The following is a 19401-nucleotide window of genomic DNA, read 5'->3' as shown; positions in this document are numbered from 1 at the left end:
CGAAGGTATACGGATTTCAAAGTAAAGGATGACATGAGAAAAAACAAAAACAACAACAAAAAACATTGTTTCCATAAGCAGTTTAAGATTCATAAACTGCTGGACATAGCACTTCCTAGACCTACTTGCATGCATAATATTAAGTACTTTTACTGTGTACTTTTCGAGTAATCCTGTGTCAAAATCCTTAACAGAGATAAAGAATAAGGATATTTCGCCTAACTTTTATGTGTTATTAAAAAATGTATTTTCCATAAGTAGACCAAGATTCATATACTGCTGAACTAAGTACTCCGTAGAATACTTGTGTAACTATAATGAAGTACTTCTATCGGTACTATTTAAGTAATCCTCTGTAAAAATCCTTATCCTCATATGCTTCATGGGTCTGACTGTGAGACTGCAGTCTGACCCACACAGTCACCACTAGCTGCTCTTCAGAGCGGCTTCAGTACGATTACCGTAAATGTCATTAGATTCGCGCACTAGAAAAAAACGGTGTGGCTGATTTGACCAAGCAAACGCGAACCACGGCTAGCTTGACCACAGTTAACGACGCACCTTTCCTGATCTCATAATTACGAGATCTTTTCTCGTAATTACGAGATCTTTTCTCATAATTGCGAGTTCTTTTCTCGTAATTAATGAGATCTTTTCTCGTAATTAATGAGATCTTTTCTCATAATTACGAGATCCTGATCTCGTAATTACGAGCTCTTTTCTCATAATTACGAGATCCTGATCTCGTAATTACAAGCTCTTTTCTCATAATTACGAGATCCTGATCTCGTAATTACAAGCTCTTTTCTCATAATTACGAGATCCTGATCTCATGATTATGAGATAAGGTTTCCAGTGAATGCAATGCGCTTCCGTACATCTCCATCCTGATACAAAAGGGTCAGAAATGACTGCTATTCCTAAGAAAACTTAGAAAGGCTAAATTCCTGTGCCAAGTTTTCATCAAGTTTTAAAGAGGAGCAATAGAAAACATCCTGACATCACAGGAGGGCTCTGCAAAGCACTTTTAACATTTCGTAACAGTGCAATGTTTAAATTCTGTCATGCATTTCCATATCTATCTATAATACAAGGAATCTCTGTCTGTGTGTGTGTGTGTGTGTGTGTGTGTGTGTATTCCTCAAATATCTCTGCGGATCAGGATCAGACTGACCTGAGACTTTCAACATGGCTGCTGCGTGGTTCAGTGGTGTGCAATAAGCATTTGCTTGGACTGCAATGGTAGTGTGAATAAATTATTTCATAAATGCTTTACAAATTCTGCAAGCATTGTCCAACGGAGCCACCACAGTCACGTGCGCACCAGAGCCAACCACTGCACACCGTGGCCACGTGCACACCAGAGCCAATCACTGCAGAGCTCAAGCCCACGACATACCTTAAAAAAACAAGCGGATTTATACCTGCAGCAGCGCGAGCTGGACCGGGATTTTGTCGGCGGTTCGGTTCGGTTCTGTGCATCTAAACTGACTGTTGTGGATTAATGAGATTAAACAAGTCCAAGTCTGTTCGGGTCTGAGGAGATCCGGAGACGCGTGGACAACAAAGTGGGATCGGAATCTGTGGATGTTCGTGTGTAGCTAGCTGCTAGCCGATAACCGACCCACACGGCCTAACGTTACCTACAGAGTTGACGGAGCGGACGCACCGGCACGTCCAAAACTGGATTTAGGGTAAATAATGTCCAACACACTTTTTCGCGAACATTGCCGTTACATTTGCTTTGTGTCTGGTGCAGGAAGAAACAGTAAAAATGTGCTTTTGTCACGAAAGTGTCCAAGCAGCAAGTTTGGTTGTTGAGGAACAGGAAGTTGTGGGAGGGACATCGGCGGATGATTGACAGCAGCAGTGATGTGTTGGAGACAGCGACAGAGATAGCGAGTTTTGAGAGTTGAGAGATTTGTGACATATAGCGTGTTTGGAGTGTATAGTTAGTGTGTTATGTAGTATTTGGTGTAGTGTGTTTAGTGAGTAGTGGAGTCGTGTTGTGAGGCAAACCAAGGAGGAGACTGCTGAATGTGGAACAGGCAGGAATGAGCTGAGCCCTGAGCCTGAGGCATTGCCTGCATTTAAACGTAAATAGTTACACATAACTTTGTAAATTTCAAAAACTTATGCACCAATTTAGCAAACAACAATTTATATTTGCATTATAACTAATGCAATTGGTCCATTAAACATTTTTGTGGTTTTCACAGTAAAAAAACTAACTTTTTCTACTCTGATTTTATGTTATTTTGTGATTTTAGGTCCATAGTGTTAATATAGTACGTTAAAATGAAAAAATTACTGTACGGTCACACATGTGAGGTTGTGCTAAAAATAATTACACCAAGTAAGGCAAGGTAAATAGTTTTTAAGGTGACATATAATGGTATAATCAAAAACAGCCAATTATATCCCTGACGTCCCACCTTCAAACACAGCCTCATTTGGCCATCCATGAAAAAGCTACTTAACCTCCCACTTTTCTATAGAAATACATGCTTCCTACGGGCAATGCACTAGTTTCTGTAAAGAACCTTGAATTGCCTTGTATCTGAATGCTGCTATAAAAACAAAATTATCTTGCAGTGGGTGATTAAAACCACCAGAACATCACTGGTGCCATCTACGGAACATCAGTGACATCTGTGAAGTGAGATGTCAGCATAGAACCAAAAGATACTTAAGCAATATTACCCTCGAGGTTGTGCTTAATGTCATTTGAGCACGACAGTGATGTGGTCAGGTCCGCAAGTGCTCAAATAACGCTAAAGCACATGCTCAAGGGTAATATTGCGATTATACAACCAATACCAACAAAAATAAAATGTATAATCAAAATATATCCATGTTGATGGACAATTTGCTCTCAAATTTTAAAGGTTTTTGCAATTGTGCGTCGCGTTTCCATGGAAACACATGGGGTCTGACTAATAACTGAAAAAATCAGTCACGTCAGTTGACTCATATGTGTAATGGAACGTAGTTTACTTCTCTAGCAAATAATCCAACCCTTCGTAACGACCTAGCAACAGAAAGGATGTTCTAGTCCCAGATGATGAACTCTGAGCTGACGTTCATGTTTTATCGCAGATTCGGAATTTCCCGAACTAAATCAATACTGCACAGATAAACAGAAAATGCTTATTTTTATAACCCAAGTTATAATAAAGATGTTGATTTTTTTTCTTTTATATTTTTTATAAAACGTTTTCACCGCGATCACAATAGTCTCTCTCCCACTGAAGGGAAAATAAATAATAGCCGGGCGTTTATTTGTTTTAATCACTTAACAGACCAGGCGTTTATTTGTTTTAATCACTTAACAGACCAGGCGTTTATTTGTTTTAATCACTTAACAGTCCAGGCGTTTATTTGGGACAGGCGTTTAATTCCTTCCTCTCAAAAATCCGGGATGAAAATGTCACAAACTTCTCCAGCTTCTCTGTGAATTCTCTGGCATCCTTCTGGGCAATAGTACCCTTCTGCAAGTGAAGTTGTTGCGGCGGAGGAAACGATTCAGCCAACCAGCACTCGCGGCAAACTCCTCATCTGTGCTGTCACTCACGGTGGCGTACATTTGTTTCTCCATCGCCCTGATCATTTTGTGGGACACTCTCTCATGGCGTGCCCGTTTGCTGATAATTAATTCCCGCATGTTTATCTCAGGCTCCTCGTTAGCCTTCTTCCTCCCTCCAGCAGGCAGCCTGGCCCTGCTGCTGTCCTCCTCGGACAGCTCCGTTTTATTTTATCGCCAATCTCTCACTGTCTTGGGGTCGACAAAGACACGTCTAGCGGCTGCTTCTCCCGACTTTTCCTCTGCATATTTTATGGCAGAAAAATTGAATTTCAAGCTGTACTTTTTTAATTTTTTTTGCTCCAGCTCTGACAGTTACTACGTTGCCATGGAGATGGATATACTATTGCCACAGACTTGGCGGAGTAATATTTTGAGTAATGAGTCAGGCGTGCTGTCATGCTGATTTGAGCACAGTCTAAATGTCTTGTTGACCAATCAGATTGCTTGGTCAGACAACACTCACCCAGCCACAGTCTGTGCACCCTGCTGCCATCTGACAACACATACAGAAGTATCTGCTGACAGACCAGCAGACTACAGAGCAGCTTCACTCCACTGACTGAGACTCCTGAATTCATCACCAACACTCCACTATGAAGTTTATTTTTTTCTGACTTGATTATTATGTATTCATTTGTCAAATTAGTTGGTTTGTTTTGGGGAATTTCAAACATATATTTCATTAAGCAATTAATGTTTTGGAGCCTTTAACATGGAGTTTGTGAGATATGAAGAGGACCCCTGTGGATCACTTATGGAAGGAACAAAAAGTGTGCCAGCGGTTGATTGCTGAGAGGGAAACACCTCAGGGAGAGGCGCAGTAGATCAGTTGTGTCACCTGCTCTTTTTAAAGACTCAGTCAAACCAACATTGACGACAATAATTTGGATACTATATCAGATAAGTTAAATGGAATGACCAAATCAGTGGAGACTAATGGAGTGTGAGAATTTGTGCTATTTATCAGTGATGTGTTAATTCATGAATTTGTCCTGTGTTATCCAATTGTATGTAACCATGCTCCTCAGCATGCTCTGCTGTCAACTGTGAGATCAGAGTTGGTGGTACCTTCAACTGACAAGGAAGCCATGGTTGCCATGCCTACATCTGTAGTCTACCCTTTCCTTGGTCAAATTGTTCATGTTCATACTGAGTGCAGCTTTATTATTAGAATTAAACTCTCATTGACATTTTAGCAACAAACGCAGTCACGATTGAAGCAACAGGAAACAATTTAAAGGACTTTTGTGGTCTCTCACCTCTGTCCTGTCTCTTTCCTCAGTTCAAACCACAGATCAAGTCATGTTTCCTTCTCTTTGGCATTAGGCGTTACAGACTGTTACAGTGAAACAGCTGTTAGCTGAGGCCAGAGTTGCTACCCTCTTGATATAAAATAAGTGCAACTGACTCAAAGGTGACCTCTGTATCAGAAAACTTAAGCTTGACTTACTCTGTAGACCAGTCCAAGTCAGACAACCCGCTATCAGAATTTCCCCCACAGCAGAACAGTTCCTTTATACCGTTGTGATACCAATAGTGACCGAAATATTAGAAACACTTCTCACTATCACACAATACAACATCACAAAATACATCGATCACAATGAACATAAAGCTTAATAGACATCTTTCAAAAAGAGAGACAAACTAAAAATTCTAACCTTCATAAAGGTAGGGTTTATGATTTTGACTTGTGTGCCTAAATACCTAAATGTAAATATACTGTATGTGATAAGAGGATTAGAGGTACCTGTGGTAAAACGTCCAAAAACAGTGGCATGGTTCTTTAGAAGCTGTTGGTTATTGGCACTGAAGATCAGCTACTGCTTTGTTTCAAACCTTCAGACAGTCACTTATACAAAAGAGCATGTTGTTGGCGCTGAAGTTGGCTCATCTTACCTTGCAGGCTGGGAGAGACGGAGTCCATACAGTAGACTTAAAGAAGACGCTATTGATGGAAAAAATGACAAACTGTCTATGACAAAAGTCAAACTGTGGACCATCTACTGCTCCTCCAGTGTCCCACCTCCAACATGAGTCAGCTACCCTGACTTAAAACTGGTCAGACACATTATTACTACAAAAGGTAGGAGAGCTGGAGAGAAACATAGATATTTGATTTACAAATCTTGTGTTCAGACTTAAAAATAAATCTTATCTAAATAAGATGCAGTATAAATTGGTAATCATCCAGTGCTGGCTGAAGAGTAGAGAGCAGAGGAGGGAGGTGTTGGTATGTGGCAGCAGCAATCGGAAAGTGTAAAATGAAGATACCAACGAACCACCACCACCAGATTTTTCTCATAGATGCACATCTGCGCAACACCCGCTCTCTCTCTTTTCCACTCCTGCAAGCATGCACACACACGTCACCTCTTCTTATCGTGCACACGTTTTTGCTCATGAACTTAAACACAAACATCCTGTTCCATGTTGTGAGTCACTACTGTAGTGAGGGTGAAGACTGAGCTAGCAGGAACTTCACTTTACCTCCCACACCGAGAAACAACCACAGAAAAGAAACTGGCTGTTTCAGAAAGTTGAGCTATATTGATTAAGACATTTAATTCGAAAATATTGAATTGGATGGGATTAGACTGAAGAAGAAAAAAACACAAGTGCAAAGGAGTATCACACTGTTTGAACAACTATCAGAAAATCAAAACTCTGAAGAGTTTTGATTTTCTGATAGTTGTTCAAACAGTGTGACTTACAGGTGGTGTTCGATTGGCTGACATCAGTATTGGGGCACATGCACAGCCAGTGCAAAGCTATTTAATGGACCTCTAACCACCAGGGGGCACTAAAATGCCAATTACAAAATGACTTCCGCATACATCTCATCTACTTTGAGCACTTGCTTGAAAATCTGATGTTGTTTTAGGGCATATTTATGCAGAAATATATACAATTCTAAAGGGTTCGCAGACTTTCAAGCACCACTGTACATACTGTTAACCTCCTTCAACACATCACACAATTAAACACTTTAACAACTAAGAACACAAGCTGCAGCAGTCATGAGCCCATTAGGGTGATTTTTTATTTCATCAGCTATGAAGCAGCTCATCTTCAGAAATGACTCAACACAAGTTTCTTCTGTTTTCTTGGTCTTTAAACGGGAGGTGTTTAAAACCATCTCAGAACTCTCTTCAATTCTTCTACTAAAAACAATGTGCAAACGGATATATAGTGCTGTTGCTGTGAAAATAGTCATACCCCCATCTTGCATCTGTGCCTGCAGAACAATAACGCGACAGACAGAAAACAGAACAGTTTTTTCTTCCTCATGTAACAGAATGACATCTCAGACCACAGTCACAACCCTCAGCAATTATTACAGAAGACTCATTTCCTCCTATACCTTCTATCTAGGGCTGCCTACAGATCTTGTTCTCCAAAAAAGCATGTTTGTTTGCTATAGATCGCAACACGTCACATCATCATGCTTTTCATAGTATTTTCAGTGAAAATGAAAATTGTGATGCTAAAATGATCATTCCCAGTGTGAATCATATCACAACTGCTATATCTGTCAAATTAGGCAAATGTATCAGCTGCAAATGGGCACTGACTGAAAGGTCAGGGCTATCGGAATTGCCACAATTGGGCTCACAGTTCTGTGCTGCTCACGATTAAGACACATGGTACAGCAAACTAAATACACAGCTTCCCAAAACTGTCATCCTCCCAAAAACAGAATATAACCCTGTCAAATAAACAACAAAAAGGCCATTTTCAAGTTATTACATACAATTTACTGGCTGAACTTCATTCAGTACAAGTTTGTAGATGCCTGCCAAACAAGTTTTGTCTTTCAGCGGACACATGAAAACCTCTTGTCCCATTGTAGGGGAAATTCCCCTGACACATTTGGGCTAAAGGTTAAAGGAGAATAGAGTGACACAAAGCTCCTGTCATACTACTGAACTGAGCTCATCAAAAAGAAATGCAGTCGCAACTACAAAATGGCTTGAAATAAAAACTGTCAAACAGTATCAAAGCAGATAACAGTATACAGAAAGAGTAATGATAGTGGTTCAGAATTCTGTTTGGTTTGTTAGGAGGGGCTCATCTGTGGAAGGAAAGCATGATGCAGGGGGCATTAAACCAATCACCTTTACAGGCTTGGGACACGAGTACCAAGCACTGTTTCAATTACCATGTAAACCAAACCTTCATATCCCTTCTAACCAGAACATCTCCAAACCAGGACCTTTGAAAATGTTCACAATAAACCAAAAAAGGAAAGGGTTTAAAATGTATATTTACATGCAAACTACCTGCCACAGTTGATGATAACAGATTATTTCTGATTACTGTTCCAAGCACAGTATGAACAGGGAAGTGAATACATTTAATACCTCAGTTAACATTATTTGTTTCTGGAGGTTACTTCAAGTGAGATGATTCAAATGCATAGACATTATTCCATGGTAAGTGAAGTATATGGAATGTTCAGATATCACAACTATAGTGCAAGGTTTACCAACCAAACCAGGATGATTTTCTCCAATCAGCAGGGGTCGTTCAGTTAATGTGATGGCAAATTCTCTACTTCACAATGTGAAGCAGGAGGAACATTATCTATGAACAACAAATATATGAAAATATAGAACAGTTGAAAAATAACTTCATCTCAAACTATATTGGTGCTGGGAAACTAAATGAGCAACTATCTCAAGTATTTAATTTGCTGTGTGGATGTCAAACAGTTCAACTAGACTACAGTTATATAGACCTCAGTTCATTTGACTATGTCTGCCTGTGCCCATATGATTGTGTATAAAGTAAAATCCTTTTGTTTGTGTACCTACTACAGATGCTTCCATGTACAAACAGTCAACTATTAACACCACAACATGGACCATGTGTTTACACAGGCATAGAAGGAAAATCAGAGTTTGGGGAAAAGAAGATGTACGGATCATATGGCTGAGAGCAAGTGTTATCTCAGAGGCAAAATCAGGTACCATATACTATGTTTCATTGGAAAAACTACATTTATATCTATATATATGTACACATACAAAGGCTTGGAATTTGCAAAATCAGCATAGCTGCAAGAACAACAAGCAGGACAGCAGAAAATCAAAGTGAAAGGTGATGGTAAAGAAATTTGGCAGAGAAACAGAGGAGCAGAACATTAACTGCAGTGTGTGGGTAGAGACTGACACAGGATGTGGCTTTAGGTAGAAAGAAGTAGCAAAATACACAATGATTCATCCAGAACACAATCAAACTGAAACGAGAGCAGAAAGCAGTCTGTCATTAGCAATTATGTGTATATGATGCACACAGATGTGCAGGAGGATCTGGTATTTTGTGTGCATTTGTATGTGTGTACAAGTTGAAGTATATGGATGTGAAATGACTGTGTGTAAGCATTTACATGCAGCTTCCCTTCTTTGTGCATGGTTGTTTTTGCTGCCACCATTCTTTGCAGCAAAATAAATGGAGGTGAAGCAGCTGCTGACAGGTGAAGAATGTAGTTAATGCCTATTTGCCAATTTTACTCATAGTCTGGCTACATGTGTGTGGTGTGTTCATCGGTCCATCATGCTGAGGATCATCTCTGGTGTCAGATCTCCGTTGGCGGCAGCAGTTGCTGATTCCTCATTCACAGCCAGCTCAACAGTCTCCACCCCTTCCCCATCCAGCCCCACCCCCTCCACAGTCAGGGCAGCACCCTGCTCCAGAGGTGTTGCTGCAGAGGTGTCACCATCCTCTTTCTTCACTATAATGTTCTCCACTGCTCCAGTGCTTTCATCCTCCACCTGGATGATGGCCGCAGCTGAAATAAACAACAGCACAGACATACTATAGCACTGCATTCAGGGGTTACAGGAATAATAACCAACTGCCTCCATGGAACAAGAAATAACTACACTGACCATGACTCAAACTACCTCTGTTCCTTATTTACAGGATTAAAATGTTACTTTTTACATTTTCTACTTGGAAAGCCCACGTGCAGTACATGTTGATGAAAGTTCTCAGTCCTCAGGCAACTGGACTTGTTTCAGTTTCTTGAAGACCTTTCACCCTTTCAACTCATCTGACCTATCATCGAGGAGGATTCTTCCGTTCCAACTTTCCAAGACAAGTTTTTATACAATTAAGTTGTGATTTCTGCTGTTAGTCTCAATGAATACATTTGAGGACAGAATGAGGTGTGACTTCCGCAACTCTCTCCTAACAGACAGTAGCCCCTTTTACACTGCCATTTGCATGCATTTGCATTGTGTTATTTAAGAAATTTCATAGTGCTCCTAAATTTTTTCTGTGCTCCTAATTTTTTTATTATTAACACTCAAATCACGTACACAGTAACACACATGTGCACTCAAACATATAAACACAGTGCCATCATAAGGCCTACTGCAACCCTCAATTAAACACAGAGAACATCCCTGTCCCACATCTTTTTGTGGTCAGGTCGCCTGGCACTCTTGGCTGAGTTTATCCAGCGTGTGAAAAAAGAAAGAAGTTGTAAGCTATGACCAGTGTTGGGCACATTACTTTTAAACTGACTGACTAACTGAGTTGGTAACTGAATTACTCCCCTATACAAGTAATTAGTTACCAGGAAAAGTAACTATTGCGTTACTTTTATTTATTCCCCCTTTTGAGCTCGGCATTCATTTTAACGTACTCGGCATCTACATATGTATTTCGAAAATGTATGCATGGCGGACCGGCTCCTGTTCTCCCCGATATTTTACCAATGAGTGCTCTGAAGGAGTCTGAGTCAACTGTTGATAACGGGAGCAAGTTCTCAACAACATACCTGTCTATCATTGCATTCAGTTCAGTCTGTGTCACAAGTTTTTGTGAAGCTGTTAGCGGAGCTCACGTTAGCCACACCTGGCCTGCTATTAGGGCTGAACGATATATCGTTATCGTATCTATATCTAGATATGAACATTCAAGATATTTATATCGAAAAAGCAACGATATAAACGATATAGATTACCCCGCTCGCCCTGCACGTACAGCTCTGGCAGTCACAACAAACATCCTTTTTACGATTGCCCTTGAATGCACCGCTAAGGCCAGCCAACCACAAACCTTATTTCATGCCTGCTGTGGATCGACAGCTGAAGCCAACCAATGACAAACATACGAGGGCGGGAGTGAGGGAGACTGAGACTGAGACGCACACACAACATGGCGACTTTCTAGCTAGTTTAGCGACTTTTCAGACCCTCTTAGCGACTTTATTTCTATGCTGAAATGCTGCCGTCTACTCTGTTTTGATCCGTTAATTCTCTGACTTCTTAGTCTTTCTAAATTTCACTGGCACTTTACCAGCGATAACCTGAAGCTGCTGAGTCTCGATCTTCACTCTCACTCTCTCTCCAGATTAGGATGTCATCATTCATCTTGTAAAAATGCACATAGTTCGTTTGATCTTCTCCCTCCCTTCACTGTTGTTACTTCAAATATATTTGTCTCTGTAGTGAGTTTGTGATTATTTAGTTAAGATTTCTCTATCAACCATTTGTATATGGCTTAAAATAATCTCTTTATTTTTCTGAAAAATGCTTGGTTTTCACCGAACCCGTAGTCATATCGTATCGTATCGATATCGAGATATCTGGCATGAATATTGAGATATGAAATGTTGTCCCTATCGTTCAGCCCTACCTGCTATCATCATCAACAGCGTCAGCAACAGAGTTTTTGGCCAGTGTTAGTTTTGTAGAAGTGTGTCCCACTGAGAGATGCTTCATTAGATCAGAGTTGCTTACAACGGACGTGGACAAAGGAGATTAAAGTAGTGTCTGTACTTCCACTTTGAAAACGTTAACTTTCCCTCCGGACTCTTTTTTTTTTTTTTTTTTTTTAGTTTATTTAACAGGGACAATGCACGGCTCTCAGCCGTACCAGAATTAGCTCCTCGCTAAATTTCATCTGCTGCAGCTCACCTCTGCTAGTTTGAGTGTGTGAGGCTGCTGTGTGCGTGTGTGGCTTGTGTGTAAACCGAACATTGCCACTGATTGGCTTAAGAACTCTCACTCAACGTTAGAGAGCCAATCATCATCACTTATGCGGTTGTCCCGCCCCTCCCTCCTCCCTTACCGGAGGAAAATAAAACAGCTCTGCAGCTCCGGTGGCTGAGAGCCGAGTCGGATGAAAACAGCTTCAATGATCAGCTTCAGTTTGTAATGCGCCACATTTAATAGTTGATAACGGTAACGGCGTTGTAACGATGGAAATAGTAAGTAGTAGATGAGTAGATTACCCGTTACTGAGAAAAATCTGTACTCGCACGTGTGCTCCCTTTTTATTTTTTCTAGTCGCACAATCTATTTTTAGGCGCATATGCGAGTAATATGCTCGCACTGTACAGCCCTGCACAAGGCAAGGTTACAGGACCAAACAAAAGTAATTGAGTAACTTTAACTGCCTTTGCCAACTTATATGAGGAAAGAAATACCACAGCTGTATGTGGAGAATGTCATTTCCAGGGTGTTTGGTAGGTCAGGATCTCAGTCACTACACATTATAACAGCATCCATATGATTATAAACTATCCGCGGGTTTAGACTGACACACAGATGTCATCATCATGACGTGTACTGTCAGCTCTCTTTAGGAGCCATAGCGCCGGCTTTCTGTGCGAATTACACAGCGGTTCATCTTTAAGGCTGAGATGCTTCGCTCCGTGTGAAACACCATTGGCGAACTGGTGAACCGCCGTCCGGAGATAATGCGGAGACGCTGTGTAAAAAGGGCTAGTGATAACACCAGACCCTGTATTGCTGCACAGCAACGCTGTGTATCATAGGAGATGGATACACTTCTAGTTTTGCAATTCTGGATAAGAGTAATAACTCTTGCAAACACTGACCATCTCTGAAAGCTGCTGCCTGAAAGGCCACTAGAGAAACCCTTTGTACCTAATCAGACAGTCAGTATTTTTGACTAATATTGATACTGAAGATTTGGAACATTTGCTTACAGCCTGATCTTCCATCTTTAAGTGCATCACTCATTTTCATCAGCTGGTTTGACAGTTCTGCACAGCAGTTTGACCACGACTGACAAGAACCACACTAAAAACTGAATAATAATGATAAATGAGATGCAGTGAAGGTGCTCCTACTGAAATACTATTCGAAGATTAAATCCTTGTGATTTTCTACTGAAGTATTCTTTGCCATCATCAATTCTTGTCTTAAATCCTGTTAGTGTTCTCACCAGAAGCAGTCGTCTTGGCAGCCACCCGGACTGACTTGCTGGGTGTCAGAGTCTTGGGGGCGTTCTTTGGGGGTCGGCCTCGTTTCCTCTTGACTGGTGGCTCATCAGGAGCCGGTACTGGGATGGCAGCAGGGGCCTGGTCCAGTTCCATGCTTTCTGCTTCCTCCTCTTCCTGCAGCAGTGATGCTTCTTCTTCACCCTCACCCTCTTCCTCCTCCTCCTCTTCTGGGTCAGCGTGATCGTCCTCTGAATCACAGAGATACAAAGACAGGCATCAGATGAACTAGTCAGGGCTAAGCGTACACAGATTCATGCCCACACTTATAAACAATGTCAAAGTCTTACCGCTATCATCCTCATCTCTCCTGCTCCTCATCTTTCTCTTCCTTCCTCTCCTTCCTTTTTTGGGGGTCGGAGCTCCATTCTCTGTATCCTCCACCTCACCGGTGCAGTTCTCAGCATGGCGAGCCATGGTGTTCTAAAGGAACACACTGTTTGTTAGTATGTTGACTTTTTAAAGTTATTAGCCAAAACTGAACCACCTGTAAGCTGACTTCAGGTCTGTGCTGGCTACAAGGAGAAGTGTCCTTACCCTGCGAGTGAAGGTCTTGCTACATTTGGGGCAGACGAACGCAGTTGGAACAAAGTTGGGATCATGGTAGCGTTTGAAGTGCATGTCCAGCAACTGCTTCTGTCTGAAGGTCTTCTCACACTGGCTGCAGGCGTATGGTTTCTCTCCAGTATGGGTTCGACGATGCATTACCATGTGACGCTCCTGCACCCAGCAGCAGGGGACACAGTTAAAAAAGCACAGCTATACAGATATAGATATAAGTTCTATACAGTTTTATGCTATATGTAATGGAAGCGGCAGGGTCCTCTCAATGGGGCAAATATCTCAATAATTCCTGGATGGATGGCAATGTTTTTTTGTATGGTCATAGTCCCCCGAAGATGAATCCAATACATTTCCAGTTAATTCCTGACTTTTCCTCTAGAGCCAAAAGTAGGACAAATCTTACAGTAAAATGACTTAACATCTAGCAGTAAACAGTCTAAACTAAGAGCAAGAGGTGAAAAGTGTAACCAACAACACATTTTTGTTGTTGATACATCTCTCTATAAAAGCAGCGAACTCTGTCTGTGTGTGTGTGTGTGTGTGTGTGTGTGTGTGTGTGTATTCCTCAAATATCTCTGCGGATCAGGATCAGACTGACCTGAGAGTTTCAACATGGCTGCTGCGTGGTTCAAGGGTGTGCGATTTCGCATTTGTTTGGACTGCAATGATACCGTGAATAAATTATTTCATAAATGCTTTACAAATTCCACGAGCATGTCCACCGGAGCCACCATTGTCACGTGCGCACCAGAGCCAATTACTGCACAGCGTGGCCACGTGCGCACCAGAGCCAATCACTGCAGAGCTCAAGCCCACAACATACCTTAAGAAACAAGCGGATTTATACCTGCAGCGGCGTGAGCTGGACCGGGATTTTGCCGGCAGTTCGGTCCCGTTCTGTGCATCTAAACTGAATGTTGTGGATTAATGAGATTAAACAAGTCCAGACCGAGTCTGTTCGGGTCTGAGGAGATCCGGAGACGCGCGGACAACAAAGTGGGATCGGAGTCTGTGGATGTTCGTGTGTAGCTAGCGCTAGCCGCTAGCCGATCCACACGGCCCACCTCCCGAGTTGACGGAGCGGACGCACCGGCACGTCCAAAACCGGATTTAGGGCAAATAATGTCCAACACGCTTTTTCGCGAACATTGCCGTTACGTTTGCTTTGTGTCTGGTGCAGGATGAAACAGTAAAAATGTGCTTTTGTCACGAAAGTGTCCAAGCAGCAAGTTTGGTTGTTGAGGAACAGGAAGATGTGGGAGGGACATCGGTGGATGACTGACAGCAGCAGTGATGTGTTGGAGACAGCGACAGAGATAGCGAATTTTGAGAGTTGAGAGATTTGTGACATATAGCGTGTTTGGAGTGTATAGTTAGTGTGTTATGTAGTATTTGGTGTAGTGTGTTTAGTGAGTAGTGGAGTCGTGTTGTGAGGCAAACCAAGGAGGAGACTGCTGAATGTGGAACTAGCAGGAATGAGCTGAGCCCTGAGCCTGAGGCATTGCCTGCATTTAAACGTAAATAGTTACACATAACTTTGTAAATTTCAAAAACTTATGCACCAATTTAGCAAACAACAATTTATATTTGCATTATAACTAATGCAATTGGTTCATTAAACATTTTTGTGGTTTTCACAGTAAAAAAACTAACTTTTTCTACTCTGATTTTATGTTATTTTGTGATTTTAGGTCCATGGTGTTAATATAGTACGTTAAAATGAAAAAATTACTGTACAGTCACACATGTGAGGTTGTGCTGAAAATAATTACACCAAGTAAGGCAAGGTAAATAGTTTTTAAGGTGAAATATAATGGTATAATCAAAAGTAGTCAAAAACAGCCAATTATATCCCTGATGTCCCACCTTCAAACACAGCCTCATTTGGCCATCCATGAAAAAGCTACTTAACCTCCCACTTTTCTATAGGAATACATGCTTCCTACGGGCACTGCACTAGTAATTCTAAAAGTTAAACAATTTAATGTTTAAAGACAATGATAAGAGTTATTGGCTTAGATGACCCATAACTGACATTCAAATAAATTACACATGTGCCACTAGGAATATGGTAACCCAATGGATCACTACACAGAAGTATCTGCGTGCACATACCTGGCGGCAGCAGTAGTCACACATGTCGCATTTGAACCTCTTCTCATTCTTATGGGACTTCTGATGCTGGATTAGAGCGTAGCGCTCGTGGAAAACAGCGTCGCAGTAACGACACTTCTTTCCAGTCTCAATAAACGAGTGCTGCTTACGAAGATGGACGCCTGCAGATCCATACAGACGACAAGAAAAAGCACATCAGGGAAATCAAACAGCATGTCAATGTACATGACCTTGTCTTGTTTGCTAAGTTTACTCTGTGTTACCCAAGTCGCTCTTGCGTGCAATGACAGTGTCACAGTGTGGACAATGGAATTTGGCCACATTCTCTGTGTGTTTCTGCAGAATGTGCATCTTCATGGTTCCGCTCTGGGTAAATCGGGCATGGCAGATGTAGCACTCATAAGGTTTCTCTCCTGAAAAAAAGATTGAGCATGTATGCAGGTTATCTCACTGATATTTGTAATCTGACACAACAATACAGGAATAAAAAAGATTTGTAAGAGTTCAAGCCCAAAACATAACTTTGAACAATACTACTCTCTCATATGAAAATGTGGACAACTGTTTTTACCAAAATATCAACCCTATTTCTGAAAACTGACCTTTACAACATTGTCCTACTGCGCTACTTTGTAAGTGTATAAAAGTCTTTAAAGCGTCAGCTTTACCTGAGTGTGTCCTCATGTGTCTCTTCAGTTTGTATGTGTCTCTACTGGCATAGCTGCAAAGACTACACTGGAATGGACGCTCGCCAGTGTGGGAACGAATGTGGCGCTTTAGTTTGCTCACCTACACAACACCCACACACAAACACATAGTTGCATATCAGAACAATACAATAAAGTGCAATTGCTTCAAGTTTGTATGCTTCCAGAAAAGCTGCAGTTTACATCCATTTCCATTAAGGGTGTAATAGTACGCAGAAGTCAGCGGTTAGTAGCTCCCTCTATTTTAGGCTCATGATTCAAGAATAAGTGTGGTACAACCAGATAGAAAATCAACAAAGGGTAGGCTAGACAGTGTGGATATCCTTGTTGGAGTAACATATTAACATGGTCCTGCTTGCTACAGAACTGTGAATTTCCATTGCTCTTTGTTGCTCCTGGATGACAATTAGTTTAGCAAATGTAAAATGTTGATCTCACCCCCAAACTTTGTTAAAATTTAAGGCATTCAGGAGCTTGTCTTACCTCAACACTGGCATAGTCACACATGGAGCATTTAAATGGTTTCTCATGCGTGTGTTTGTAGCGACGATGACGAACCAGCTCTCCACTAGTCACAAAAGCCATATCACAGTCTGTGCACTTGTGTGGACGAGTTCCTGAACAAATAAAAAAAACAAGACATGCATAAGCTGTCCTTGTATGGAATTAACAAACTCATTCATTGTTAAGTCTCCTCTTAATGTCTTTTTTTTTTTTTTTAAACTGTGTGTTAGTGTATACCGGTGTGTGTATTCAGATGGTTTCTTAGCAGGGTGACCGTCCTGAAGGCTCTTCCACACAGATGACATTTGTGAGGTCTCTCATCGGTGTGGCTTTTCATGTGTCTGTCCAGGTTGGAGCGCCGAGGGCACGTGTAGCTACACAGCTCACACTGAAATGTCTTCTTCACTCCTAATACACAACAATGACATATACAGAGTGCACATTTAACAACAATGGCTGTACCACAATTCCTTTTTACATGGAGACTCCGCATTATCGGCGCAGTGGAGGCTCACCATTTCTCCATCTTTGTTTGTTCACACTGAATTAAGCAACTGCGGTGTAAAGCTTCACCAGTGTGGCAATTCATACAGCACATGTTTTTGTTCTCCACCATCGCACCAGCATCAATATGGCGGCAAGCAGAAGCAAATGTAAACAATGCCATATTGTTTCAAATTTAAATATGTCACTGATTATAATGAAATATCTATTATGAAATATCCAAAAGTTAGCTTGCACTGTTTTCATGTTGTAGGCTTATCAATCATTTATTATTTTTTACAGAAGTTGTAGCATATTCCTTTTGTAAAGCTACAGAACTTGTTTGACTCATCAATGTTTTGTAAGTTTTAGCCATGTGTTTATTAAGGTCTGAAATAAAACAAGATGAGAACTTAAATATTCCCAGCACTTTCTGTGATGTAGTATGCTGCTTATCATAAGAAGTAATAAGAAATGACTCTTTACATTAATGTAGTAGCATAGTGCGAACAGGGTGCTTGGGGAATCACTTTTTTTTCCCTCTTTTTTTTAATCAAACCACAGTTTTTGCAAGTTCCCACAATTTTTGCAATTTCATTGCATAAAATTGTATAAATATTAGAGATGCACTGATCAGGATTTTTGGGGCCGATCACCGATAGCAGTATCTGCCGATCCCGATATTGCTGATCACCGATCACAGCGTCAAATCCATAAATTCTTCTATATTGTTGTCTTGTGTAACTTTCATGTATTTAATTAATGATTCTTCTTACACAACATTGACATTGTATTATTTAGTATAAAAATTAGGAGATGAGAAAGTATCATGAATTGACCACCGTTTTATTGCAGGCTGAGGCAATGTGCAATATTTCACACTCTAGAGACTCTCTTAGAGACAACTTGGACTCAGCTTACATAGAGTAACTGTAGCTTACTAGTGGGAATGCATGCAGTCAGGGTGGGAATTTTGTCATTTTATGGGCAAGTCCATTTGGCCTTCACTTTTTTTTCAGGGGCACCAAGGCCACATGACAGGGCACAAAGGCCACTGAGTAAAATGTGTTGATTTACCTTTCAGACTGATACCATAACATCCTAATTTATAATAAGACATGGATTGTGTATTAAAACATTTTTTAATACCAAAATCAAGTTACATTAGAAAGTAGTTTTTGTTAAGTAGGGTTAGGGTGAGGTGAGTTTTGTGACACCACACTGAATACAGGGTTCTCCCCAGAAATGTTTAGTGTTGCGGCGCACCGTCTGTCGGGGGGGGGGCACGGACAGACGGTCATCAACTCTGTCAGCCGGGGGACGGACGGACGCTCATCGCCGTAAGCCGGGAGCTCCTAGCCGTCAGCTGGGTGACGGACGCTCGTCTGGGGAGAACCCTGCTTAGGCGGGAGGCAAAAACGCTTGGGCGCTGCGCCTAAGCCGTATAATGGCAGGGAAAACCCTGGAATATTAGTGTTATTAAATTGTTATTATTGTTCTCCCAATAGAAATTCCCCAAAATTATGGCAAATTTTTTCCAAACAAAAAATTGTGAATAACCAGCAGGAGACCACTGATGTGTGGAGTGATTTTGGTGGCACTACACTCTGAATAATAGTGAAGTTATTGAATTTCGAGTAGTTTCTCTTTTCAGTGTTGCACTTTGTAGACGGTCCCTGCGCCCTCGTCTCACAGCTGGCTGACCATACAGACCAGAGTTAATAGTCCAGACGCTCGTTTTGATGAAAATACGGTTGTAGCTCGTTGTCTGTAGTACGGTAGGAAAGAGCCGTCGTTTGTGTTTTAAAAAGGTTTCACTTATGAGTTATTGATCTGGGAAGTTCAAATCTGTGAATATATTTCCAACTTTACCGGACTAAATCCTACCACATAAGTCAGTTACGTATCATGTCAAAACCGGCTGCGCTCGCTTTCGCACCTGTGCTGTAAGTTTTGTTCTTCTGTTTTGAGACGCTGCTGCTGTTTGAGAGGCTTTCACGTGAGATCATCGTGATGATGAGACTCCACCTGCGCGAACCGCGGACTCACTGAAGTTACTGTGAGTGACTACTGTGCACTCAGGTGGCTGTAATTAAAGGCAAGCTTGCTACGCTGACCGGGCCAGGGGCACAAAGGCCACTGTGGCCGTACGATTAGTTTTTTTTTTTTCACGGGGCATC

General features: G+C 41.4%; 2 protein-coding genes across 3 annotated transcripts in view; both read right to left on the bottom strand.

Moving 5' to 3' along the window:
• The window catches only part of carmil2 (capping protein regulator and myosin 1 linker 2), a 115280-nt gene extending 109415 nt beyond the window's left edge, over positions 1 to 5865 (bottom strand). The window contains exon 1 of the mRNA XM_030426976.1: positions 5486 to 5865. Coding sequence (XP_030282836.1) covers positions 5486 to 5513 — 28 coding nt within the window. The 5' untranslated portion in view covers positions 5514 to 5865. The remainder of the gene's footprint in view (positions 1 to 5485) is intronic.
• Positions 5866 to 6607: 742 nt separating this feature from the next.
• Positions 6608 to 19401, bottom strand: part of ctcf (CCCTC-binding factor (zinc finger protein)) — a 45652-nt gene continuing 32858 nt past the window's right edge. For both annotated transcript variants that reach the window (XM_030426297.1, XM_030426298.1), the window contains 9 exons: positions 16976 to 17146; positions 16718 to 16851; positions 16196 to 16316; positions 15791 to 15940; positions 15528 to 15688; positions 13386 to 13568; positions 13139 to 13271; positions 12794 to 13039; positions 6608 to 9380 (listed from right to left, as the gene is read on the bottom strand). In XM_030426297.1, coding sequence (XP_030282157.1) covers positions 9133 to 9380; positions 12794 to 13039; positions 13139 to 13271; positions 13386 to 13568; positions 15528 to 15688; positions 15791 to 15940; positions 16196 to 16316; positions 16718 to 16851; positions 16976 to 17146 — 1547 coding nt within the window. In that variant the 3' untranslated portion in view covers positions 6608 to 9132. The remainder of the gene's footprint in view (positions 9381 to 12793; positions 13040 to 13138; positions 13272 to 13385; positions 13569 to 15527; positions 15689 to 15790; positions 15941 to 16195; positions 16317 to 16717; positions 16852 to 16975; positions 17147 to 19401) is intronic.

This window comes from Sparus aurata, chromosome 8, assembly GCF_900880675.1.
Source record: "Sparus aurata chromosome 8, fSpaAur1.1, whole genome shotgun sequence".
Lineage (NCBI taxonomy): Eukaryota > Metazoa > Chordata > Actinopteri > Spariformes > Sparidae > Sparus > Sparus aurata.
Note: the sequence above shows the minus strand (reverse complement) of the source record. Positions and strands in the feature narration are given on the sequence as shown.